The sequence below is a fragment of the Chiloscyllium punctatum genome, chromosome 1 (genome assembly GCF_047496795.1).
Source record: "Chiloscyllium punctatum isolate Juve2018m chromosome 1, sChiPun1.3, whole genome shotgun sequence".
NCBI lineage: Eukaryota > Metazoa > Chordata > Chondrichthyes > Orectolobiformes > Hemiscylliidae > Chiloscyllium > Chiloscyllium punctatum.
In genome coordinates, this window is record NC_092739.1 from 33,739,171 (window position 1) to 33,766,000 (window position 26,830).

At 39.7% G+C, this 26,830-nt stretch overlaps 2 protein-coding genes across 3 annotated transcripts in view; both read left to right on the plus strand.

Moving 5' to 3' along the window:
• The window catches only part of LOC140490881 (synaptopodin-2-like), a 130,173-nt gene extending 110,384 nt beyond the window's left edge, over positions 1 to 19,789 (plus strand). For both annotated transcript variants that reach the window (XM_072589159.1, XM_072589150.1), the window contains one exon: positions 12,666 to 19,789. In XM_072589159.1, coding sequence (XP_072445260.1) covers positions 12,666 to 13,253 — 588 coding nt within the window. In that variant the 3' untranslated portion in view covers positions 13,254 to 19,789. The remainder of the gene's footprint in view (positions 1 to 12,665) is intronic.
• Positions 19,790 to 26,170: 6,381 nt separating this feature from the next.
• Positions 26,171 to 26,830, plus strand: part of myoz2b (myozenin 2b) — a 35,032-nt gene continuing 34,372 nt past the window's right edge. The window contains exon 1 of the mRNA XM_072589173.1: positions 26,171 to 26,343. The gene's annotated coding sequence lies outside the window, so the exon portion shown is untranslated. The remainder of the gene's footprint in view (positions 26,344 to 26,830) is intronic.

Genomic DNA, 26,830 nt, shown 5'->3' on the forward strand with positions numbered 1-26,830 from the left:
GTGTTGCTTCCAATTAAACCTGTTGGACTATAACCTGGTGTTGTGTGATTTTTAACTTTGTACACCCCAGTTCAACACCGGCATCTCTAAATCATTCAGCACAGAGGTTAGGTTAAAGCAGTCTCAGCTGTTTGGAGAAATCCACAGCATCGTGGGAAGGTCCATGACCTTGCCCATTCCGACAGTGTAAGTGCCACTATTTTCTCTCCAATACTTCACTCTGGAACTACTTCCCTTAAATCAAGCTCACTCACCTCAACCCAGGATATGACTAATCCTGCATGCCATTACCCGACTCGCTTGGGACACTTGCACACCTGTACTGAAAGTAATAGCTGTACCATCCACTTTTATCTCCCTGAACACCTGCCTCTGTCTCATTCTAGGAAGAAAACAGCTCCCAGTAGAGGATAAAGAGTCAAAATGGATTGTACTACTGGCTTCAAATCTTATGTGGATGGTATCATAACTCTGATCATTTTAAGTAGCTGACTGACTCCCCAAACCCAGGGATTGGTGTTGGAGGCTGTCCTTGACTTACTGAGCTAAGACACCCTGAGCATGTGCTGTTTTCCCCTTGATTTGACTGAGGCCTGGCATGAGCCTGGTTTCTCCAGCTGAAGGGGCAAAGAGCAACAAAAAGAAGGCAAAGCAATATAAGGGAGGAACAAAATCAGAAATTGTTGGAAAAACTCAGCAGGTCTGACAGCTTCTGTGGAGTGAAAGCAGAGTTAACATTTCAGTGACCCTTCTTCAGAATTGACTACAGCCAGGAAAAGGTTGGGCTGTGTGCTGAAGATGGGCTGGGGGTGGGGGAAATAGTAAAAAAAACAGGTGAAGATAGGGCCCAGAGAACGAACAATAGTTGGGCAGACAAAGGAATGGGTAAAGGTCAGTCTGGGAGAATCAGTTGCTGCTAATGGGAACCATTTGTGGATAATAATGAGTGGTTGTGGTAACAACCCATGTGATGACATGGCCTGTGAATGGGGGTAGGGGTAAGGATATGGGAGAAGGTGCTCAGGCCCTAAAACTGTTGAACTCAAGTCCTGAAAGCTGCTGAGTCTGTAAGCAGAAAATGTGATGCTGTTCTTCTAGCTTGCGCTAAGCTTCTCTGGAGTACTGCAGCAAACCTGAGACAGAGATGTTGGCCAAGGAACATGGTTGTGTATTGAAGTAGCAAGCAACTGAAACCTTGTTCTGCAAAGTGGTCACTCAATCTACGCTTCATTTCCCCAATGTAGAGGGCACCACATTGTCAGCAGCGAAACCAGTAGATTAGATGGAGTGAGTGCAGGTAAATCACTGCTTCACTTGGAATGGGTGTGTGGGGCCTTTGATACTGAGGAGCCAGGAAGTAAATGGGCAGGTGTTACACTTCCTGCTGTGGGAGGTCTTGGGAGTGGAGGGGGAGTGGACCAGGGTGTTCCAGAGAGAATGGTCCTTGCACAAGGCTGACAAGGGAGGGGAATGTGGGTCAGGTGGTGACATCATGATGAAGGTGGTGGAAATGGTGGGTAATGATCCTCTGGATGTGGAGGCTGGTGGGATAGTAAGTGAGGACAAGGAGGTGCCTATCACTGTTGGACAGAGGAGAGGGGATAAGGGCTGAAGTGTGGGAGATGGGTCAGACCCAACTTAGGGCCCTGTCAACTCAGTTGAGGAAGAAGTTGGACATTTTTGAGGCTCTCTTGCTGAAGCTGGCATCGTCAGAACAAATGTGATGGAGGAGGAGGGACTGGGAGAATGGAATAGAGTCTTTACAGGAAGCAGGGTGTGAGGATGAAAAAAGTCAAGGTAACTGGAAGTTAGAGCGTTTGTAGTGGATATTGGCGGCCAGCCTATTCCTAGAAATGGAAACAGAGATGTTGAGTAAGGGATGGGATGAGTCAGAGGTGAAGGTGAGAGTGGGGTGGAAATGGAAATGAAATTGATCAACTTTTCCAATTCCTGATGAGAGGGGGAAGCAGCACTGATGATGTCGTCAATGTACCAGAGGAAGAGTTGAGGGTGGGTGCCGGAATAGGAATTATTCATGGAATGTTCCACATACCCGACAGAGAGCTAGGCATAAATGGGGCCCAAGCAGGTACACATGGCCACCTCTTAGACCTGAAGAAATTGAGTGGAGTTAAAAGGAGAAGCTGTTCAAAGTGAGGACAAGATCAAAATGAACTGGAAATTCTGAAACTGACAAAGCATCTGAAGAATTGCGGATACAAGAGGGAACGGACTGGACAAGGGGAGAAAAACAATCAAGTCAAGGAGGGTTTAGATGCGTTCTGTGGGGCAGGAACAAGCCGAAACAATGGGTCTGTCTGGCAAGTCCTGTTTGTGCATTTTGGAGGGAAGGTGGAAGCAAGCTGTGTGGGGTTGGGAGCTATGAGCTTTCTTAATTATTTCCCACCATTTTCCTCTCCATAGCCCTTCAACTTGCCACCCCTCTTGCCATTCTCCTTGCTCCTAGGGTTGGTGAGAGCTTAGCAAAAGAGGATTGAGAGCAGTGGTGACTGGGAGGAAGCAAGAGGGGCCAGGAAAATAAGTGGTGGGTGGGAGCGACCAAGTCTGTCAGAAGAGAGCAGCAAGAGGAAGGAGTCAGGTGAGAAAGGCTCAGCGAGTGGGTGTAAGAGGCAGTGAGTGTAAATTAAGGACAGACAGTGCTAAGCAAGTGGTTAAAGTAAATATTAACAGTAGCAAGTAGAAAGAGGATTTTTGTTCAAGTCAGGGATTTAATATCAAATTACAGGTCAGAAACACAACCACCTTTATAACATCTTTATGTAACATGTATGCAATATACATAACATTACAGAAAACTGATTTTCATTTAACATGGCTTCATTTAGTACACCATTATTAGAGGACACAAACAGACTCACCATCAAAAGACCAGTCACTGCATTGGTCCTTGTACAGTAATTACTTATGATCATTAATCCTTCCAAGTTCCTGTCTTTATTGCCAGCATTTATCACTTATCCCCTTTGATCTCAAAGGCAATATCTGCTTCCTCAGGAAGGGGGATGTAGAAGTGCAATTATGATTTACATTTCCTTCATCATTGCCAATAAGCTAATCATATGAGAGCAAGAATGTCTGGCCTAGCCACTATCTATGCAAGTATGCAAAATAAAGAAATGGTTTAACTTTTGAAATTTTACATGGCATTGTCTTTGACAATCAGGATTTTGTTTTGCAATAATACATTGATACAAAATGTGAAAGTTAACTTCCATTTATGGGCTTGTGCTTCTGATGAAGTGAGACTTCCATTTGATCGTGAATTTAGCAGAGAGTAATGCTCTCATTACATTACAGTGTGGAAACAGGCCGTTCGGCCCAACAAGTCCACACCGACCCGCTGAAGCGCAACCCACCCATACCCCTACATTTACCCCTTACCTAACACTACGGGCAATTTAGCATGGCCAATTTACCTGACCTGCACATCTTTGGACTGTGGGAGGAAACCGGAGCAAACCCACGCCGACACGGGGAGAACGTGCAAACTCCACACAGTCAGTCGCCTGAGGCTGGAATTGAACCCGGGTCTCTGGCGCAGTGAGGCAGCAGTGCTAACCACTGTACCACCATGCCACTCTCAGGTAGGCAAGGAATCTAAATAACATTTGGGTATGCATTGGAAAAACTGCTGATTGTCCATTAGATTTGGTTAGCTTAGTTGGCCTATGGCAGGCTTGCAGTGTAGAGTGATGACAACTGTGTAGGTTCAATTCCTGCACCAGCTGAGGTTACCATAGAAGTCCCACCTTTTTGATTTCACCCCTTAGCTGAGGCATGGTTTCCCCTCAGGTTAAACCATCACCAGTCCTCCCTCTCTAGTGGTCTGTATAAAAGCTAAATAAGTGATCAGCGTAATTCATTAAATTAGTCTTTAAGTAACTTTTCTGTATTATTATCCTATTATCATAGTTTGTTTAACAATGATTTGGAGATGCTGGTGTTGGACTGGGGTGTACAAAGTTAAAAGTCACAAAACACCAAGTTATAGTCCAACAGGTTTATTTGGAAGCTCTAGCTTTTGGAGGACTGCTCCCACAACCACCTGATGAAGGAGCAGATAAACCTGTTGGACTATAACCTAGTGTTTTGTGACTTTTAACTTTGTTTAACAATGTCTTTGAAGTTGTGTTCTTTCACTACAGCTGTCTATTGCATACAAATCAAGTAGTTTGAATTTGCACTTTCCATGTATGTTCAAAAATAATTGTACATTTCCCTGACAGTGTATGACACCCTTGAAGTTATCTGTTCCTCCTTAGATAAAAATCAGAGGATGACATATCATTACAGAATTAAAAATTCCACCATAGTCAAAACACAGCTAGAAGTGATAATGTTAAGTGAGATTTAAAAACTGATCTGAAAAACAATAAGAGATACAATGATCAGCTTTTAATACTAATAGCTAATAGATGCTGTGACGTTGGGAGAACGGGTGTGGAGGGATGGTCATGTGAGTTATTTCAAGGTATTATGAAAACTTTTCAAAAGATGTGGTCAGTGGTGCCACTGCAACAAGCTGAATAAAGGAGTGAAGATTCTTGGATGCAAGATGAAACTGTGTATTTCACTATTTATAGTTGATGCCACTGTTCTAGTGTATATGTGGCCAGCAAATCTGTATTATTATAATAGTTGGGCTGTTCTGTACTCAACTGTATTGACTTAGAACAGTAAAACAATGCGGGAGTGCGGAAATTTTGAAGCTGATTTCTGCCCTAGATCCTGATGATCCTAATTTTAACCTGCTCTTCTGAGCAGACAAGAAAATCTCCTGCCTGAAATCTGATGGGTCTTTCTTTACTTTTGCAGGTTGCACTCAGTAAGGTAATCATTTTGTGCTGCCATTGTCAGATGCAAAAAGTTGCCCACTGGAGATTAAAAATCAAATAGCTAGTGGAATTTTCCAGATCATCATTACACAAATAAATATGGCAAACAAAATTCGAGAGCTCACAATATCTGTTTAAAGAAGCAAATGTCATGTGAAAAAAACACTTTCGTATTTGAGTACTTATGGTCTGGAACACTGTCTGTCAATGTGATGAAGGCCTTTTCAATTGAGGCTTTCAAGAAGGCATTAGAAGTTATTTAAGTCAAAACAATTTGGAAGTGCCGGTGTTAGAGTGGGGTGTACAAAGTTAAAAATCTCACAACACCAGGTTATAGTCCAATAGGTTTACTTGGAAGCACTAGCTTTTGGAGCGCTGCTCCTTCATCAGGTGGCTATGGAGTATAAGATCATAAGACACAGGATTCATAGCAAAAGTTTACAGTGCAATGTAACTTAGATTATAGGGATTCATGCAGGTTTTGAGCAAAATAAAATGTAATTCTGGAAGTACAAATTCACCACAAACTTATATGTGTGTGTGTGTGTGCATGTGGGTGCAGGGGGCAGGGTATGAGTGTCTGTGAAAGAATGTGAGTATGAGTATGTGTACAAATGTAAAGGGGTATAAGTCTGTGAGACAGTGCGTGGATGAGTTTGGGAGTGTATATGTGAGTGTATGAGAGAAAGCTTTGCATGAGAGGTGGTCTGCATGAATGGATGGGTCTGCAAGAGTGTCCGTGTGGGTGTCTGTACCGCTGTGTCACTGTCTGTCTGTGAGTGCGTAGTGCAGTGCGGTCACCTGTAGTGTGATGTGAACCCAAGATCCCAGTTGAGGCCATCCCCATGGGTACCAACCTTGGTTATCAACAGTGGCTAATGGTACCCATGGGGATGGCCTCAACCAGGACCTTGGGTTCATGTCACACTACAGGTGACCCCACTGCATTACACATAGACAGACAGACATACACATACTTCTACAGAACCATACACTCACGCAGACCCTCTATCATATGCTTACACAAAGACTCCCACTCTCTTTACACTCACACATATACACATTCTCCCATTTTCTCACAGACACTCATATCCCCCTCCGCGCCCACCCACCCACATACACACACAGGTATAAGTTTTTGGAGTGAATTTGTACTTGCAGGATTACATTTTATTTTGCTCAAAAATTGCATGAATCCATGTAGATTAGAATCAGTTTGAACATCAGGACACAGACAGCCTCACACAGGGCACCTCACACCTTCAGTGCATTATCTGGGTCAACATGGCACCTATTCTTGCTAATGTAACTTTAAGTTCTGGAATTTACATATGAAAGAACTGAAACCGACAGGCCTATTCTAAAAGATGAGAGACTTAACAAACAATCCATCTTTTTCAATATATAATTTCAGTTACATCACACTGTAAACTTTTGCTATAAATTCTGTGTCCTGCGATCTTATATTCCACAACCATCTGATGAAGGAGCAATGCTCCAAAAGCTAGTGCTTCCAAGTAAACCTGTTGGACTACAACCTGATGTTGTGTGACTTTAAATAAAGTAGAAATGATATTTAAAGTAATGGGGAAAGGCAGGAGAATATCATTATGACATAAAGCTCATTTGGTGAGCTGGTGCAGAGATGAAGGGTGAGTGTCCACCTCTTGAACTGGAATAATACTGTAATTCAATTTGCACACAGCATGCTCCCACACAAAAAAAAAATGATCTTGAGCACATAATCTGTTTCTCAATATTGATTGAGAATATTGAATGGTTAAGACTTGTGCAGCAGAGTTATCCCTATCTTCAAAACAGAACTATAGGATCTTTCATGAACACGTCGGGAAATTTCACAATTTTGTGTACCCACCTTAGGAGCAAAATTGCTTTTGGAACCTCTTTGGAAATAAACGAACAGATTTTAAAAAAAAGATTCTCCACCGAGAAATGCCTGAAAAATATTTTAAGGTGATCTTCATGTATAAATTCTTCTTCCTTTTAGCTGTGAGTCACTTTTATGTGAAAAACGATATTCATGTGGACTTAATTTAAACTTATTTAGACAGTATTTTTCTACCAGCCTAAGTTCTGAATTAATAACGATGGACGCTAATTTTACTAGAATGGTATAGATTTTATGGTCAGGACATTTAAATAATTGTTAATAAATTCAATTTTAGATTTGTGTACCGAGTACTCTATTGATAAGAGCCTAAATAGTTTGGAAATAAAATTTAAATTACTGAGGACAAACTATAGAAAATTTAATTTGGAACTGATAAATTTTAACCTTTTAACAGCTTTTTCCAAGGCTGACACACCAGGGAATGAAGTAAAGCAGGGCTAGGAACAGTAAGGTGCAGTAGAAACATTTACACCAAACAAGTGCCAACCAATGATTGTCTCCAACAAGTGAGAATCTGATTGTTACATTTTGATGTTCATTGTAATTGCCATTACTGAATCTTCCATTGTCAAGATCTTGGGGTTTACAGCCTTGTGTTCAGATATCCTGTTCAGCAATTGCTGGACAGCCAGTACCGGTGGGAGAGATCATTGTGAAGAGGGCCACGAACAGTGACACACTGAAGCACCACACCACCTTCTCCCCCCCCCATTCCCCCTCCCCAAATACCTGAAAGGAGCTGGAGGCACCATATCCACAAACATCTACTCTCTCCATCACCAATGCTTAGTGGCAGCAGTGTGTACTGGCTATAAGATGCACCACAGCAATTCAACAAAGATACTTAGACAATAAGTTCCAAACCCACAACCACTTAAATCTAGAATGACATGTCAGCAGATACATGGGAACAACCATCACCTGCAAGTTCCCCTCCAAACTACTCACTAACCTGACTTGGAATATATTGACGTTCCTTCACTGTCATTGGGTTAAAATACTGGAATTCCCTCCCTAATGACATTGTGGGTCACCCACAGCAGCAGATGGACTGCAGAAGGCAGCTCACTGTCACTTTCTCAATGACAACTAGGGACAAGCAATAAACACTGGTGAGCCAGCAAGTTCCATGTCCCAAGTCCCATGACCCATGGGGTGGGCGAACTCAGTGACAACTAACACACTGCCTCCACCACCAAGAAATCTTACTAGACCATTGACCAATCAGCTTGTTTAGAACTGTTTTGTAAACATTCGTTTGCCCCCTTCCACTGACACTCTCATTCGTTTGGCCGAACTGGTCCTCATCCTTAACAATTTCTCCTTCGAATCCTCCCACTTCCTCCTGACGAAAGGGGTAGCCATGGGCACACGTACGGGCCCCAGCTATGCCTGTCTCTTTGCTGGCTACTTAGAGCAGTTGATCTTCCGTAATTACACTGGCACCACTCCCCACCTCTTCCTCCGCTACAGTGATGACTGCATTGGTGCCACCTCGTGCTCCCGCGAGGAGGTTGAGCAATTCATCAACTTCACCAACACATTCCACCCTGACCTTAAATTTACCTGGACCATCTCTGACACCTCCCTCCCCTTCCTGGACCTCTCCATCTCCATTAATGACGACCGACTTGACACCGACATTTTTTACAAACCCACCGACTCCCACAGCTACCTGGATTACACCTCTTCCCACCCTATCTCTTGCAAAAATGCCATCCCGTATTCCCAATTCCTCCGCCTCCACTGTATCTGTTCCCAGAAGGACCAGTTCCACTACAGAACAAATCAGATGGCCTCCTTCTTTAGAGACTGCAATTTCCCTTCCCACGTGGTTAAAGGTGCCCTCCAACGCATCTCATCCACATCCGTACCTCCGCCCTCAGACCCCACCCCTCCAACCGTAACAAGGACAGAACGCCCTGGTGCTCACCTTCCACCCTACCAACCTTCGCATAAACCAAATTATCTGCCGACATTTCCGCCACCTCAAAAAAGACACCACCAGGCATATATTTCCCTCCCCACCCTTTTCCACCTTCCGCAAAGACGGTTCACTCCATGACTACTTGGTCAGGTCCACGCCTCCCTACAACCCACCTTCCCATCCTTGCACCTTCCCTGCCACCGCAGGAATTGCAAAACCTACGCCCATACCTCCTCCCTCACCTCTATCCAAAGCCCTAAAGGAGCCTTCCATATCCGTCAAAGTTTTATCTGCACTTCCACCAATATCATTTATTGTGTCCGTTGCTCCCGATGCAGTCTCCTCTACATTGGGGAGACTGGACGCCTTCTGGTAGAGCGCTTTAGGGAACATTTCTGGGACACCCGCACCAATCAACCACACCGCCCTGTGGCCCAACATTTCAACTCCCCCTCCCACTCTGCTGAGGACATGGAGGTCCTGGGCCTCCTTCACCATCGCTCCCTCACCACCAGACGCCCGGAGGAAGAACGCCTCATCTTCCACCTCGGAACACTTCAACTCCAGGGCATCAATGTGGACTTCAACAGTTTCCTTATTTCCCCTTCCCCCCACCTCACCCTAGTTCCAAACTTCCAGCTCAGCATTGTCCCCATGACTTGTCCTACCTGCCTATCTTCTTTTCCACCTATCCACTCCACCCTCCTCCCTGACCTATCACCTTCAGCCCCTTCCCCACTCACCTATTGTACTCTATGCTACTTTCTCCCCACCCCCACCCTCCACTAGCTGATCTCTCCACCCTTCAGGCTCTCTGCCTGTATTCCTGATGAAGGATTTTTGCCCAAAACGTCGATTTTACTGTTCCTCGGATGCTGGCTGAACTGCTGTGCTCTTCCAGCACCACTAATCCAAAATCTGGTTTCCAACATCTGCAGTCATTGTTTTTACCTTGTAAACTTTTCAGTCTATTGCAGGCATCAACAATAGAGACCCTTCTCAACAGATGCTCATCAGAATCAAGCAGGAGACTGAAAGAACACATCAGGAAATGGAGAAGTCAACGTTTTGGGATAACCCTTCTTCAGGCTATATTGATACTGTCTGGCTTGCTGTGTTCTTCCAGCATCCTCCTTGTCTCGGATTCTAGTGTCTGCAGTTTTCTTTTGAGTCTGGCCAATCAAAACCGAGCAGCTTCTGGGTCCTAAAGGCATTTGGTCAAAGTGTAGTCTTCAGGGTGTCCAACTGCAAGAAAGCACACGGTTTTCATTTGTTTCTAGCTGGATGGGGCTTGTGGGAAGTGGGGTTCAGGGTCGGATATAAAGGCAGAACTGTAGCTCTGTGAGACTAGCTCATTGTTTCCTCCCTCTGATCCATGCCTGTAATTAGCCCCAAATTGGTGTAAATAGAGAACCCTCCCTTCCAAATTGTCAGGTACATCACCCTGTTTCTCACAGTTAGAATACAAGCCATTTTTCTCACCTGCAGAGAGGACAAATAATTAAGGTTGTGGCAAGTTGAAGTCTTAAGTATCCATGAATTGGCCACCTGAGGGTGTTAATTGCTTGCCAATTAGGAAATTCCCGCCAGACTTTCTTGCCAATTCTCTTAATTGGAAAAGAGAGAGATCTGAGTGATATCTTACCCTGGTCAACTCACCCAGTTACTTCCATTTTTGCCACTTCACCACTTCTCGGAAGAGCACATCCAATCTCTTCAAGTCCTGGCTGATTTTTCTTCTCTTCCACTGCACTCCTGACTAAAATGATCAATTCAATAGAACAGAAAAAAAAAGTCCAAAACTAGTTGCTGATTTATCTTCTATTTTGTAACTCTGCCAAAGACAACATTATATTTATAGAAATTAAAGCTGAGGCCATTGTAAAGTCTGACTGTCGAATCTTCCCTTGAAAATATGCTGAATTTTTTTCCAGAAGTCAAAATTCCGAAGAGTTCAACAAAATGGGAATAATTTTAACTTCGGGTGTTAGTATAAAATGTGTAATATAAACTTAACAATTTCCACTTCCAAGTGAGAAGAAATCCATCATGGGAAATCAAAGCTACATTGTTTATTATACATCATCCTGAAAGTCAAATTTGCCCCAACAGTGATATAAAGTGTTAGTTTTTCTCAGAAAAGCTCCCTTAGTCTCCCACATGGATTCATAGGCAATTAAGTACAGTGGTACAGTGAAATACCCTAATTTCCATTTTGGCTTGGCTCATTGGATTGATGATTTTGTAATGTTTCTTGTGGCTGGTGGATCATGGATCAAAAGAAAAATATATTAACATTCAAGTTTATTTTGATTTTCATTCTATTTCTGTCGAAAAAAGGCACTGATTGTTTCCAGATTTTTTATTTTAGGATGTACCTATACTGCAGCCAGTTTGATAAAACGACATAAGCTTTTTGTTATGTGTTTGACTATTAGGCCATTATATGCCTTGATAATTCACCTCTAAGCAATTCTTAAATTACCCATTATTTATATAATATTGTTTATTATAAACATATTTTGAAGTTGCATATTGAATGGAAACAGGACAGTGGCACACCACAGATTGTGACTTATATGACTCAACCACAACTCCATTCATGCTGATGGTATGGCCAATGCTATTTTCTCCATGGCCAGTGGAGTGCTCCCCTAAGTCAGTATATAAATCTAGGTCCTTCAACCTCAATTGCCAATTCAACATGACGGGAAGAGCATGCACTGTGCACATTCTGTTCAATATGATCCACTGTTCCAGACAAGAAGCAGCCCAAAGGTAAGATTTCAATGATTTTTGTGAAACCAGGATAAGAAGCGGTGCACCTCAGGATCCAGATGAAAAACTTAGAACACTACTGTGTTTGATTGCCTTCTGATTGTAGATGTATCCCAGGCCAGAGGCAGGTCCGGTCACTCAGTATGACAGCAGCCCACATTAGGTTGGCTGCCTGGGACTCCTATCAACACCACAAGAAGCAAACCAGATAGATCTGCCAGTTGGTCATCCAAAAACTATTCATTTAAGTATGATGGGCAAATAAAGTTAATCATGTCAATCAACAGCAACATGATAAATAACTCCATTTATACAAATGACCAGTAACTTACTTGTATTTCTTTCAGTTTATTGCCCATATATTACAGATGGCTAAGAAAAAAAATCTAGAGGAAAATTTCTGAGGAGTGGTTAGAAAGTGAACTTGCTACCACATGGAGTAATTGAGGCAAAACAGCACACATGCATTTAAGGGGAAGCTGAATAAATGCAAGGGTAAGAAATGGATAGATGGACTTGTTAAAAGGATTAGCTGAAGAAAAGGTGGGAGGAGGTTTCTATGGAGCATAAACGTCTTTATGGTCTGTTAAGTGACTTATATTACATAAGAAAAAAAAATGTTATCCTTTGACTACCATAAAAAAAATTGGGATTTGAGGTGACAGTGCAATCAAAGATTTCAAAAGAGAATGAGACCATCATTTGAAAAGAAAGTGCAGGGTTACAGGGAGAAATTGGGATTAATGACAGTAGAAATTTTTGCTCATTCCAAGATCCAGTGCAACAACAGGGGCTGCATGATCACCTCCTGCTCTGTAAAAATGCTGAGATTTTGCACGATTTCACATATAGAAGGGAATGAAGAATATTTTTTAGGCATTACATGTTGATCCCAAAAATAGCATAAATATGGTGAAACCTCTGGCAATTTTAAAGTAAACAGAAACATGTATTCCTACAAAGCTCGCATCTCCGTTTCATTACTAAGGGAATTCAAAAGGATGGCAAATTTATAATAAATGTTCATGAGTCTCAAATGTAAACAAGCTTTACACTTTACAAAATACATCACAAGTACCACACATGAATTTGAGATTCCCACATTTGAGGTTTCCCTATTGATGTTTTTGTCCTGTTCAACTGTCTTGATCTGCAATCATTTATCTGCGTTATTCATCGGTTCTATTTGCAGGCGCAGTCAAAAGGCTTCCAACCTGTACAAGTACCAGAAAAACCATCACAATACAACTATTCTCATGGGCTTTCTGGAGCACAAGCAATGAAACAGCCAGCAACCCCGCCATCTGGAAGACCAGCATCCCAGTCAGAGAAAATTGCAAAGAAAAAACTGACCCCATGGGATGCTGCATCACAGTCTGCTGTTGGTTCAGTCGAGGAAGCATTTTCCAGGAGCAATATTCAGGAGTCAATAGCAAAGAATATTGTGTCAGCAGCCCGCCGAAAGACACTACCGGAGCCTCCAGAGGAATGGAAGGCACGAGTAGCCTATGTACCACCACTTCCAAGCGGTTACTCATCTATTGCTGCTTTCCAGGTCAGAAGACCATCGAGCATATCATCCTCAGTCAAAACTACAGCATCAATTCCAACATCTATCAGCCAACAGAGTTCAATATATAAACAGCCACTAAATTATCAGCAATCACTGACTGGTTCAGATCTATCTACTGGCACATGCTCTGAACATGAAACTTCAGGAAAGCAGGGAGCTGATCCAAATTATAACCCTTATCCACGGGGCTGGAAGAAACAAAGATGAAACCATAAAAGAAAAGAATCTTGACCTGTAATTTGTCAGGCATTTCCTCATGTTGAAGATTACTGCGCCATTTGCTTTGACCGGAAAAGTGAACTGGGTTTTTGAAGACAACATATTGAAAAACGTGGTGTGTGAAAAACTGTAAGATAAACAAAAGGCATTTTGTGGTGGATATCACCTTCAATCTGGAGTTTTCATTGTGTTATACAGCATCCGAAATATTTTCTTATGCATATTTCAGTAAAGTGTTGAATTACAAATTGTTAAATGTAGACAAGTGAAAACTATTATTATAGCAAACACAAAGCATTTACAGACAAAGTGAATGCAGTGGATTGGTCTGTACACTGCAGCATTAACATTATGACATTATTTCCAGATAACTTGCAGCCACTGGCCTTAGAGACAGATTATGAGAGCTTTGGGACATATTGGTTCAAGAATGAGCAGCCATAAAAATTGATGTTTATTAAGTGGCAGATGTTATATTTTGCATTGCACAATTTATGGCATTAGAGAATAACTTGGCCAATAAAATGTATGCACAGAATTTGTTGGCTTGGGATGAGTTACAACTCCATGATAGGTTAGAAGGATTAAGATAATACCTTGAGAAGAAGTATAAAATAAAATATTTTCCCCAACACAAAGTGACAAATGCCATAAAATAGAACAAATTTTGGGTTTGTTTTTATAGCATTTTAACACTCTGGCTAACAATGTATGTGCATTTTGTTTATAATAATTTATTAAGGTCTTGTTCTAATCCCTTGTTTGCACATTTGTCTACCCATTGCAATATAGACAATATCGACCAAGAAAAAAAGCAAAATGACCTTTCAACTCCAAGGCAGGCAGTGTTATGGGATAAGAAAGCAATGTGCATCAGATTTCTTTTTAGCTGGGAAATGTACTGTGCTTTGTAGAAATATTATAGATGTAGGATATTGTGAACAACAGCAATGTCAGAGAAATCTTCAGGAGTATAAAGTAATAATAAACCATGGCAAAAGGTGCAACAAATACATGAAATTTAATCCACTTGACAGACAGAAATGTTGAATTTTTCTGCCTGGATAAAATTTACCCAACAGAATCATGCACGTTTGTTACAACTAAAAAAAGTTAGCCTACAAAGGTAGACACAGACATCTTATTATGGTACTTAACTGTAAAGAAAAACGAAAATATATGTACAAAATTGTACTATCAAAATTATTCAGCTCCATTACAACCATCCAAAGGCCACTGACAATTTGTTTATAAATCTAGAGAATATTTATACTAGATTGAAAAAAAATTCATGCATACTCTTAAGTCCTACAAATATACAATTCTTTAAAAGTTAGATAAATACTATATTGAAACAAATAATAGTGAATGTGTACATTAAAAGCAATTGATAGAAATTATATAGGATAATGGGTCATTAGGAAGTTTAGAAATGATGTGGGAAGCATTATAGCCTTTACATTTTGAGCAAACATTACGTTTAACTGCTCAACATGTGTTGAAAAGATTATAATGGGTTACAGTATGTGCGATGTGTTTTGAGATGTGATTGCAGAATTAAAGGGGGATGTCGAAAGGTTTTGAATCATTTTGCTTACTTTTTTAGATATTGGATAAAAGTCAGTGTAGTAATTATTATTGTTAAACTTACAGCTAAAATTGTGATAATCTGACATAAACATTTAGAACATCAATTTTTTTTTTATTCATGCAATGTCGATACTGCTGGCTGGACCAGCATTTATTACCCATGTGAAATTGCCATTGAGAAGGTGGAAATCAGCTGCTTCTTGAACACCTCAGTCCATGATAGGTAGACACATCTCCAGTGCTGTTACAAATAGAATTCCAGGCTTTTAATGTTGTGACAGTGAAGGATGACAGGAACATCCCAAGTCAGGATGGTGTGGCCTGGAGGAAACTTGCAGATAGTGGTATCCCCATATATCTATTGTATATAATCTTTTAGATGGTAGAGGTCATGGTTTGGAAAGTGCTGCTGAAGGAGTTTTTGTGAGTTGTTGCAGTACATCTTGTAGATAGTATACTTGTGGATTGGACATGGAGTGAACACCAAAGATGTTAGACGTGGTGCCAATCAAGCAGGCTACTTCATCTTAGAAAGGGGAGGGATCAAACTTCTTGAGTATTATTGGAATTGCACTCATCCAAGAAAGTGGTGAATATTCCATCACATTCCTGACTTGTTGAACAGGCTCTGAAGAGTCTGGAAGTGAGTTCCTTAGTATTGTATTCCAAACCTCCGGCAGACTTTTGTAGCCAAACTATTTATCTGGCTACTCTAGTCTCTGGTCCATGATAATTCCCTGGATATTGATATTGGGGATTCAGCTCGGATAATAGTTGGATTCTCTCTTGTTGAAAATGACTATTGCCTGTCAGTTTTGAGATACAAATGTTAGTAGCCACTTCTTCGCCCTAACCTGAATGTTGTCCTGATCTTGCTACATTTGGACATGTACTGCTTGTCTTCATGAGGAGTTTCGGTGGTGTTAAACATCCCCACATCTGACCTTATGATGGGGACAAGGTCATTGACAAAGAAGCTGAAGGTAGTTGGGCCTAGGACCACCCTGAGGAACTGGGCTGTAGTGGTACTAGTGCCACCTCTACGTCAAGAGGTGAGGGTTGAAGTCCCACCTGCTCCAGAGATGTCTAATAACACATCTGAGCACATCAATCAGAAAATACCTACCCCAGTGATGTGATGTGGCTGAGCTTATTGACCACCAGCAACCATATCCATCATCCTTTTCTCAACAAGCAGGGAGTTTTCCCTCCGAGTCCAATTTTGAGTGCAGCATCAACAAGCCAAAACAGTCAAATGCTGACTTGATGTCAAGGGCAGATCCCCCCCCCCCCCCTTTTTTCTATTTGTTCATGGGATGTGGGTGTCACTGGCTAGTGAGCATTTGTATTCTAGTTGCCCTTGAGAAGGCGGTGGTGAGCTGCCTTCCTCAACCACTGCAGTCCATGTGCTGTAAGTTGACCCATAATATCTTTTAGGAGGGAATTCCAGGGTTTTGACCCAGTGACAGTGGAGGAACAATGATATATATTTCCAAATCAGGATGGTGAGTGGCTTGGAGGGGAACTTGCAGGTTGTTGTGTTCCCATTATTTGTTGACATTACCGTTCTAGATGGAAGTGGTCATGAGCTTGGAAGGTGCCATCTAACAATCTTTGATGAATTTCTGCAGTGCATCTTGTAAATAGTATACACTGCTGTTATTTAGCATCATTGGTGGAAGAAATGGATGACTGTCAATGTCATGGCAATCAAAAGGGCTGCTTTGAACTGGATGGTATCAAGCTTTTTGACTGTTGTTGGACCTGTGCCCATCCAGGCAAGTGGGGACTATTTGATTACACTCTTGTCCTGTGCCCTATAGGTGATGGACAGGCTTTGGGCAGTCAGGAGGGGAGTTACCTGCTGCAGTATTCCTAGCTTCTGATGTGTAGCCACTGCATTTATGTGGCAAGTCCTGTTGAGTTTCTGGTCAATGGTAACCCCCAAAAGGTGTTAATAATGGGAGATTCAGTGATGGTAACACAATTGGATATCAAGTGGCAGTGGTTAGAATGTCTTTTATTGGAGATGATCATTGTCTAGAAGTTGTGTAGTGCAAATGTTACTTGCCACTTGTCACCCAAGCCTGGATATTGTCCAGATCTTGTTGCATTTGAACATGGACTGCTTCAGTATTCATGGAGTCACTACTTCTTCTCATGAGTTTACCTCTTTGTCCATATTTTGACCAAAGCTGAAATGAGGTCAGGAGATGAGTGAGCCTGGAGATTGAGCTTCAGGAAGCATTTTATTGTTGCGTAAGTGCCATCTGATAGTGCCATCAAACACCACTTCCATCACTTTACAGATAATTGAGAGCGGACTAATGGGGTAGTAATTGACGGGTTTGGATTAGTTCTGCATTTTGCGGACCAGACAAAACTGTGTAATTTTCCACATTGCTGGGTAGCCTGCAACATTGTAGCTGCATTAGGATAGCTTGGCTAGAGGCATAGCTGGTTCTGGAGCATGGCTATTGTCAGGATGCTGTCAGCATCAGTAGCCTTTGCAGTATCCACTGCCTTCAGCCATTTATTGCTAATTATCACAACTAAAGTGAATTCAATTCCCTCACCTCCCAATTGGTGTGTAATCTTGTGCAACAAATCAATGAGATATAGTATCCTGGCAGCAGTAATGATGTACCACCTGAATTTAAGTCACTGTGGCAATCCAAAGGGTGATTTCTTGCTGACCAGGGCTTTCTGTTGACCAGATGACTGATGACCCACAACATGCACACTGGGCACCAATCAGAATATGATACAACAGACTATTGGTATACTGAAATAATGGTTTGCGGTTTGAACCACCCTGGAGAAGCCTTGTAATATTTAGCTAGTTTGTATCAGGATTCATGGTTGGCATATCAAGGTGTCATATCAAGGTGTCAGCCCATTGTGTCAATTATTTGATGAGCAGCTAAAGGAAAGAGAGGTGCTGAAATAATTGGGGAAGCTGGGAGAAGCTACAGAACAGGAAACAAAGTTAGATAGCCCTGTCTAGCCAGGGTGTCCATGGAAAGTTCATCTATGTGCAATACTGAAGAAAATAAAACTCCAGTTTCCCATTCAGCAACAGTCCCACATGTTGTCTTCTCATGGTTACTGAGCATCACCGTATTAGATTGGCAAAACAGAAAAATAACAGTACACAAAATAAACATTTTAAAACTGAACTTGTAAATTAAATCATTTCCAATTGAATACAAAAATCAACTGATCCCACATTCTCAAAATGTGAGATTAAGTGATGATGTTTTTGCATCATCAGCACTCTTTCTGTTTACACAATGGTTGTACAGCCACTGTGTCGTGATGATTCAGATCTTCATCAAATAGAAGGAGAAAGACACAAGTGCAGAGTTGTGACAAGGGTAGGGCTGAGGAAGTAAAAGTTGCATTCTTACATTATCTGAAATTGCTAAAGCTGAAGAGATTGTGGGATATGGTAAAAGTTTTTATTATTCATTCATAGGGTATAGGTGTTGTTTCTTGGGTTAAAAGTTTCCCTTGAGAAGGTGTGTCAAGCCACTTGTCTTCTTGGACCACTGCAACCCATTTGCCAGAAAAACTTTCACAATACTTGTAGGGAGGGAGTTCCTGGATTTTGAACGAGATTATTATTAATCAAGTGCTGCTTGATAGCACTATTGATGTCTCCTTTCCATCAATTTTACTGATGGTTGAGAATGTACTTATGTGGCAGTAGTTGGATACGTCCTGCTTTGTACAGGCGTTATCAAGGCAATTTTCTGCATTGTTTGATAGATGCCAGTGTTGTAGCCTTACTGGACAACATTACAGCTTGTGACACTATCATAGGTTATTAGCTCTCCTCAATGAACAACCTATTTGAGGGAGGTGACTGCCCTTTTCAAATAGCTGCAAGTGTCCTTATGCAATGATGTATGGATAGGAGACTTGCAGCACTGAAATATGCAGGGGTGCCTTGAATTTATGAACATTAAGTCAAAATTTTGATTGATGGAAATTATGATGCAAATAATGAAGAAATGAAATAATATCAGGGGCTAGTGAAATTGATGGAATATAGCATTTGAAGATGCATCCATTGCCCTTGATGCCCATTTGAATATCATTGCATCTTTTTATTGGCACTACATTTTGGTTAAGGGTCAGATGAATCATACATTACAATCCTCGTACCAGCTTTTTGTAAACTAAATTATTTTGCTAAAATTTCAACAATTGTATCCTTCCCTGCAGAAAATTATTTTGTGTTTAGTCAAAGTTTAACATTTGGTCCTTAACAATCCTGAACAACTGGCTTAAGTCCCAAAATATTGCATAATATAAAACATTTTTACATCAAGTATAATGCATCGTTATAGCAATACTGAGTTAGTCATTACTTGATGTTCTGGTTCTGTATCCGTTAATTGAAAACCATGACAACACTGACAATCATGTAAAACGCAAAATATGAAGACCGTCATACAGTGTTGTTCCTGTCCTATCAAACTTTTACTGTTTTAAAAAATTTCCACACTTACAAACAGAATGTAGACACATTGTGGATCATAAATATAATTGCATAAAAATAGCTGTGATGATTGCATTCATTGAGTGTATGAAGAGAAAAAAGGAACAATATTTGAAGTGCCCTAACTTTACTGTTTGTGTATACATTTTGAACTGCTGTTCTTTTCCTGAAATTATCTACAGTATAACTTTAATTCAGAGTGTTGAATTTCTAGCTGTATTACAATGTTTATATTCAAATATATGGGACACCTCAAACATATTACGCACTGAAAACTTATTATACATAGCATGTCACATTTATAAAATGCTAACTTGAGACAAATATTTGTTTTTACTCGCAATATTTGTCAATTATGCTTCTGATATAGTGGTACAGAATGTCAAGAGCACTTATTTGATTTGCACAATTTGTAATAAAAACTTTGTTCTGCTATTAAAATACTTTTGAAATAAAGCACTTTGTTACTGTATCATTTTTGAAGGCAATAGCTTCTTGAACATGCAAGTATCATTGAGTGGTTAAAACAAAAATTACAAAAAGTCGGTACCGTAAAAAGGCATATACAGGGTATACATGCATTTTTATCTAATTTCAGTGTTTTCAATGACAATTAGTATAGTACAAGTTATCTTGCAAAACGTATCATTTTCATTTAAAATATGTAAATATTTTGAATCATTTTCATTTGCAGGATTAATCATTTTTAGTATTATGCAGCAAATAAATCATTCTCAGTCAGCTGTCATTGCAGCAGTGAGAACGCTCAGCATCCCAGAGTTGAAAGAGGGAACAAAGAGATGGGCTCCACCCTTTTACTTGACATCTCATGATCACTAATGAAAGGTGCGTGGAAATTGTAATGGGCTTGGTGATATTCTCCAAGGGTTGAATAATTTGCCTATGTGCACTGTGTCACCTCATGTATAGAGAATGGATTACTTGGACAACATGCAGAAGAGTGGCTGGCACTGGTGGAACAAATCTCAGCACAAGTCAGCGTCTTAAAGGATGAAGGAGAGAAAATAAATAAAACAAGTGTATGTTGCACAATTCCTGTGAAAGGGGATAAATCTCAATGCTTACATTTATACCTTGCCTTCAGTTTGATTAAGTGCCAACATTCACCATTTACTGCCAAATCAGTTACATCAGACAAATTGAATCTCTAGATTTAAACAAAGACCTCTCGTTTTAAGTTTGTCTTATTATCACTATTAAATAATTGAATCCACCATTCAAAATAAGTAAAACCTGAGAAAATAAATAAGCAAAAAAAACTTTACATGGCTCTTTCATATAAACAATCCCAACGATTATGCCTCCATGAAAGAGAAATGGATGCCAATCCATAGAAGATAGTATTAGAAGAGATGATAAAAATATTAAACTTGAGGCATTGGAAGACTAGAAACTAATGCAAATTGGTGTCATGGCTAACTGTGACTTGCATTACAATATGGTATACTAAGTATTTAGATGAGCTGGTTACAGAAATTGGCGTAACTGAATTCTGCTATTATAAATTAATGAATGTACACGGTAGGGGGAAGAGTTGGAAGTGGGCAGTGTTTGGTCAATCACAGACTTTGACAGTGGGGATGATAAGCCCACAAGGGTGGGTTTGATGACTGAGAAAATAAGTCCTCTGTAAAAAGCAAAGATAAAATAATTGACACATCAGGGCACTATGAACAGAAAAGGTCAATTCTTTTGACATTTTTTCTATATGGTAGGGAATATTATATGAAGTGGTAAAAGTACTTATTAAAATAAAGTTTAAGACTTCCAACATCAGACAGAATATTCTTCCCCAATGATAATTTATTCATCTTGGTTCACCCACTAGGGAAGAATCAAGTGAAGGCTAAGTACAGCTTCAGAAGGAGAGAGGAAACATTAGAACATCGTTCAATCAGCACTACACTTGGAATGAATTTTCTATGCAAAGTTGCAGTTACTTTAATAAACATTTGGCAGTAGCCGGTTTTCTCATCCTCTGAAAAGTAGAATGAAATAAACAGATTTTTATAGATTATGTTACCCTTCAAACAACCGTTCAGCAAGACAGTACAAATATACTAGATCTATTCTTTCACTTGTCAATTGACATCAAATAGAACTTTAACAGAAGCTAATCATGTCAGCTTTGTTTTGAGGCAGTAAAATGATTGATTTATCAAATGCTACTGACAAAAGTTGGAAAGATATAACACAAAAACCGGGAAAAAAATCATCTTCACATTTGTATATGAAATACTATATTTTGTTGTAATTTATTTGGATTTGGTACTGCTGGCAAATCAGGCATTTTATTAATTTCTAGATGCTAATGGGAAGATTGTTGTGGTTTGATACAGTTGAATAGCTTTCTAGGTCATTAAGACTAAAACCACATTGTGCTAATACAGACAAAATTAGGCAACAGCATACTTTCCCCCTCAGTTTATTTTTACAACAATCCAACAAATAGTCATATTTAATATTTTTAATTTCCAAATGTATTAATTTGTTTTGACTAAATTCATATGCTCAAACTGAATTCTAGAATTTGAACTTATGTCCCCTGAATTAATAATTCTGGCCTCCAAATTACTAGTCCAATAACTACAATTTTTTTAAACCTCTTAGTTGCTTTCAACTTTCAGATTGAAAAGTAAAGCAAAATTGTAGCATCAGCTTGCATTATAACATTTTACTGTAGAAAAAATATCACAAATTTCCTCACAGAAGCATATAGATGAGAAAAACCCACAGTAGCCCAGAAGGAAGCTGGAAACGGTGAAGAGGATAGAGTATTTGTGATGGTGAGCCAAAGACTATGTCAACAATGTCACTAAGTCTTTGGTGATTGGTGGGAAAGTTTGAAGGCTGTGCTATTGGAAGCAATGGAAACTTTGCAGATTTGCAGCCTCCCCAGAGCACAAGTAAACAACTTTTCTAACCTTCAGACATTTTTCCCACATTGGGAGTTCTAATTGCTGTTTAGGAAGACAATTCAGTGATTACTGGTGACCTGCCAGAGGCTTTGGAGAAAATAGTTGGCCATTTTGAAAGGGCTTGTGGTGCAATAGTAGCATTACTACCTCTCGCCCATGAGGCTCCAGGTTCTAGTTCTACAAAAAACATTCGTGGCTGGAACACGTTAGCCATGGAAGATAGTCCCATATCACAGCTGGATTGATTAACAGCTTGTAATTCCTGCCAATATGCCTTATAGCAGGCAGTAAATATAGGAGACTTCCATGGTCAGCCATTCTGCAAAAGGAAATTTAAAACCGCCATGGTACTTTGCCGATAAGGATGGGCCAATCCAACAGCAGTCAATGGATGAATCCTTACAAAAGTGGGAAGGGGAAAGACTGGCAGACAGAATGAACCAGATTTAGCTAGCAGTTCAGTGGTGCACAGACAGTTGTCCAATAGCAATCATAATAAGGTTAACTACACGTTGGGGTTAGAAAAGAGAAATGCTATCAATTCCTGATTTACATAGATACAGCTGACTTCAATGGGGTAAGACAAAGTCTTTGTGTTATAATAATGGACAGATCCATTAATGGTAAAGCATGCAATGAGTCTTGTTCAGGAATAACTTGACATGATAAAAAAAACTATTTATATCCTTAAGTGGTGAGAGCTCTACTTGTCAAAAAAGGTGTAGACCACAAACTGATAAGAAATAACAATAAACTAAAAAAAATACACAAGTATAGAAAATCACTCAGATCCTGCTGAATCTAAAGGTACAAAGAACAACAAGGAATGGCACAACAGATGGCAAGAGCTATAAAACTGAAGAATGCAGAGAAATTTATAAGTGATTCCAAAAATCAACCTGCTAAGTACTTCTGCTTAGGTTTAAAAATATGGCCTAAAATTGTGTGGAAAATAACAATAAAAGAAAGCAGATACTAAAGAGTAACAAATGCATATGACCAGATGGTCTCCAAACAAAATTTGCAAGTAAATAGATAAGAAATTTCTGATGTTCGAACTATAATTTTCCTTAGTACCCTTAATTCTGGGACTGTTCCTTTAGATTGGTAAATTGCACATTTCACGTTTGCACATTTTTCACTTTTGAGAGAACATGAAGCTTAGCTCATGCCTTGTGAGCATGACTATTATATTTTGAGTGTATTATAGTAGAGGACAGAGAAACGTCTATGGATATTATTTATATGGACTGACAAATAATATTTTGTGTAAAGTACAGATTTGTACTGTAAATAGATTGGAGATATGCCACGAAGATTCTTAGAAGCTAGCCCATGTTGGATGTTAATGTCCATGGACATGGGGAACATGTGACCAATGCTCATGTTCTCTGAGATAATGGGGCCTGGTGTTCAAAGTAGAGGAAGATTATACTTTGGGCTTCTGAAATCACCAAATATCCATTCTGATTTCCATGCCAAAACGTCTGGATACCCACCTTGATTGCGATGGGTGGTAAAATAGAAAACTGCATCTTGATGATGTGAGATCTGCAGTTAATACAATTATTTGTAAGCAATAATTCCCCTAAAAAAATAACCTGAAGTGGCCCAGTAAGAATCTCACCTTGATGCCCAGGATTTACTTAAAAGATTCAGTGACTTGTTCCTGAGGTTGAGATTCTGCCACAATCCTGTCAAACCCTAAGATTTCGCCCTTTGTGTCCATGACACTACCCTGGATAGCAACTGAAAAGTTCTGATATTCTGTTGAAGGACAGATTGTTGAACTACTGTGACATAGTGACCGACCCTTCATGCTTTAACCATTATAAAAGGAGTTTGATTCTGTATGAGAGCCTGAGGCAGAGAGTCGTGGACATCTACAGCAAAGAAAAAGCTCCTTTGGCGCATCACATGTACACTGATCAAAAATAACCAAACTATTCCATTCTCATTTTCCAGCACTTGGCCAATAATCTTTTATGCCTTGGAATTGCAAGTAGTAATCTAAATAGGTCTCAAAGCATCTGTAATTCTTCTGAGATTCCACTGCAGCACTCAGTTTTTGGATGGATGCTCCCTCTATTGCAATGCAAGCTAAAACATCAGCAGAGGACTTCAGATTTGGAAGTTTATGGATAGAATAGACCATGACTTGTGGGATTAAAAAAAAAAGTTCAAGCTCTGCACAAACACTCTTGTGAATTCAGACACACATATGCTTCTTGGGATTGTCCAAAGGTTTTATGGCATATAGTGCCATAAGCCAAACATTTGTAGCATATGCACATCAATGTTCATCTGTAGGCTGCCCATCACTAAAGTCTTCAGCAGCATTCGTGTGTGGCCTATGTCGACTATAATGTCACCTAGCTCAAATTCAATTCATTCATATGTATCTCACCATATACAGGTCTCATCAGTCCTTATGCTGTCATCAGAATTTATTTTAGTGTAAGTATCTGAGCTGATGGCTACAGGTACGAAATCAAGTGAAGGATTATCTTCATCATTATTGTCTTCTTGCTGCTCTTTCTTTACCTCATTGATTTGTAGCAGGGATTCCCCAGCTCATTGCTAGCTGGGAACTGTGGGTGAGCTGTGAAAGGTAGGAAGGTGAAAAGGGGCATGGAAGATTCAACTCAAAGCACTTTCACTTCTCACTGATGTCTCCTAATTACTTCACTGCAATTTGCCTTGTAACTTATGACTAAATCTGTCCCTCTACATGTGAACTCATGGGTTCCACAATCTAATGGATGTTTTCCAAGAAAATCATAGTGGTCAGAGCAGGGAACTGAACAGCTGTCAATATGTCTGGAGAACCCATCGGGGTTGCAGCCTTTAAAAGTACTAAGATGAGGAAGAATACAGTGACTCAAGTATGTACACATGGACAAACTTTACATTGTTAGATTGTTAAGTTTCTATTTAATTTTTGAGCCAAATATATATTACTCCATTAAAATACTTTCTGGTTTTGATCATTTTGGGCATCTGGGAACAACTAGCCTTTTTGAACAGTGATGCATGATAAACAAAAATGAACTTATGCCAAGCAATGGCAAGTGCTTACTGGTTTGCAAGGCTATTTTTTTGGTGGTAGAATGGGATGGAATGCCAGGAAGTGATTTTTGCTTAAAGCTGCCAGGTTTGTTCATTATTGGAATTTACAAAAAAATTTTCAATGTTTAGTTATTCCAGGCAGCAGTACATTATAGGTGTACCCATATCAGGGCACCAAGGTCAGTTTTTTAGACAGCCTGCCTCCACACTCAACAGTTTTAATGGCTACCTTTCTGAGGTGGCAGGCTGGAATCCTATTAACTATGCCTCATGAGAATTAAAGTTAAAAAAACTTTCCAGGGCACTTTTTCCCTAACTTGTTTGCACATTTAAGTGACCCTGTGACTACTTTGCAATGGAATATTTTGTGTAGTGAATGTTCACTCCAGCCATAAAGAAATTAACTTAATCTTAATTTTGTGACTTTGTTCTATTTGATTGTTTTCTAATTAAGTCATATAAAATTGTGAAGTAGTTTAAATTTTGCAATTCAAGCTGAATATAAACTTATTTAAAGCCCCGAGTGAATAGTTTGGGATTTACACTAACACACATTTCAAAAGGGTATTAATGTCTTCATAATTATTTAATACATGTATTCATTTTCCTATTATCAGATAATTTATTTACATAGAGTCTTGTGCAATTTGGTTTACACAAGACACTATGTAATCCAAGAGTCCAGATAATTAGTGGACTGGATGTCCTTATCTACAACCTTTTATTGAGTAGAATGGAGTGGTTGAATTGCTGAACACTAAATATAGACATTTGATGTAAAGTTGATGCAAGTCCCCGAGGCCAGTTAATTTTGGTGTTTGGGGGTGTGCAGACCACGGCAGATGTGATCCTGGAAAGATCTATCACTTGCTAAGCAAAGCGAGTCATCTCCAATCATTTTACTCGTAAACTACTGGAAAGGAGATTATATCATATTCAAGCCTTCTTAAAGGATCTGCATTGTTTAACACAGGTAACATTGTATATTTTTCAGAGTGTTTACAAAGTTTGTTGTTTCATGATAGGAGCCAACAGAAATTTTGCTACCTATGTTCTTAGTTAAAGTATGTATATTGATATTATGTAACAATCCAAACATACTCATTAGATTTTCTGATTTTTGTTAAAGTTTGGCTGGTTGTTAATTTACATAAATGTAATAATACATTATCAAGAATCTGGAAGTTTAATATTAGTGTTCAAACATCAGAATCACGGTATAAATATTTTTCCATGTTTGAAAGTAAAAGAACTGAGGTATTAATATGACACACAGCAAGAAGCAACATGTGTAAAATAGGTAATGTGCATATTTTCCACTGGATCAATTTCCATGTAAAATTATGAATTAAGTAATAGAGAATTTTTAATAAAGACTTGTATTATTTTCTAACTAATTCTTGACAACACGTTAAGGTGCAGCTTATTTGGTACATGGCCTGAGTTAGGATAATTGTAAA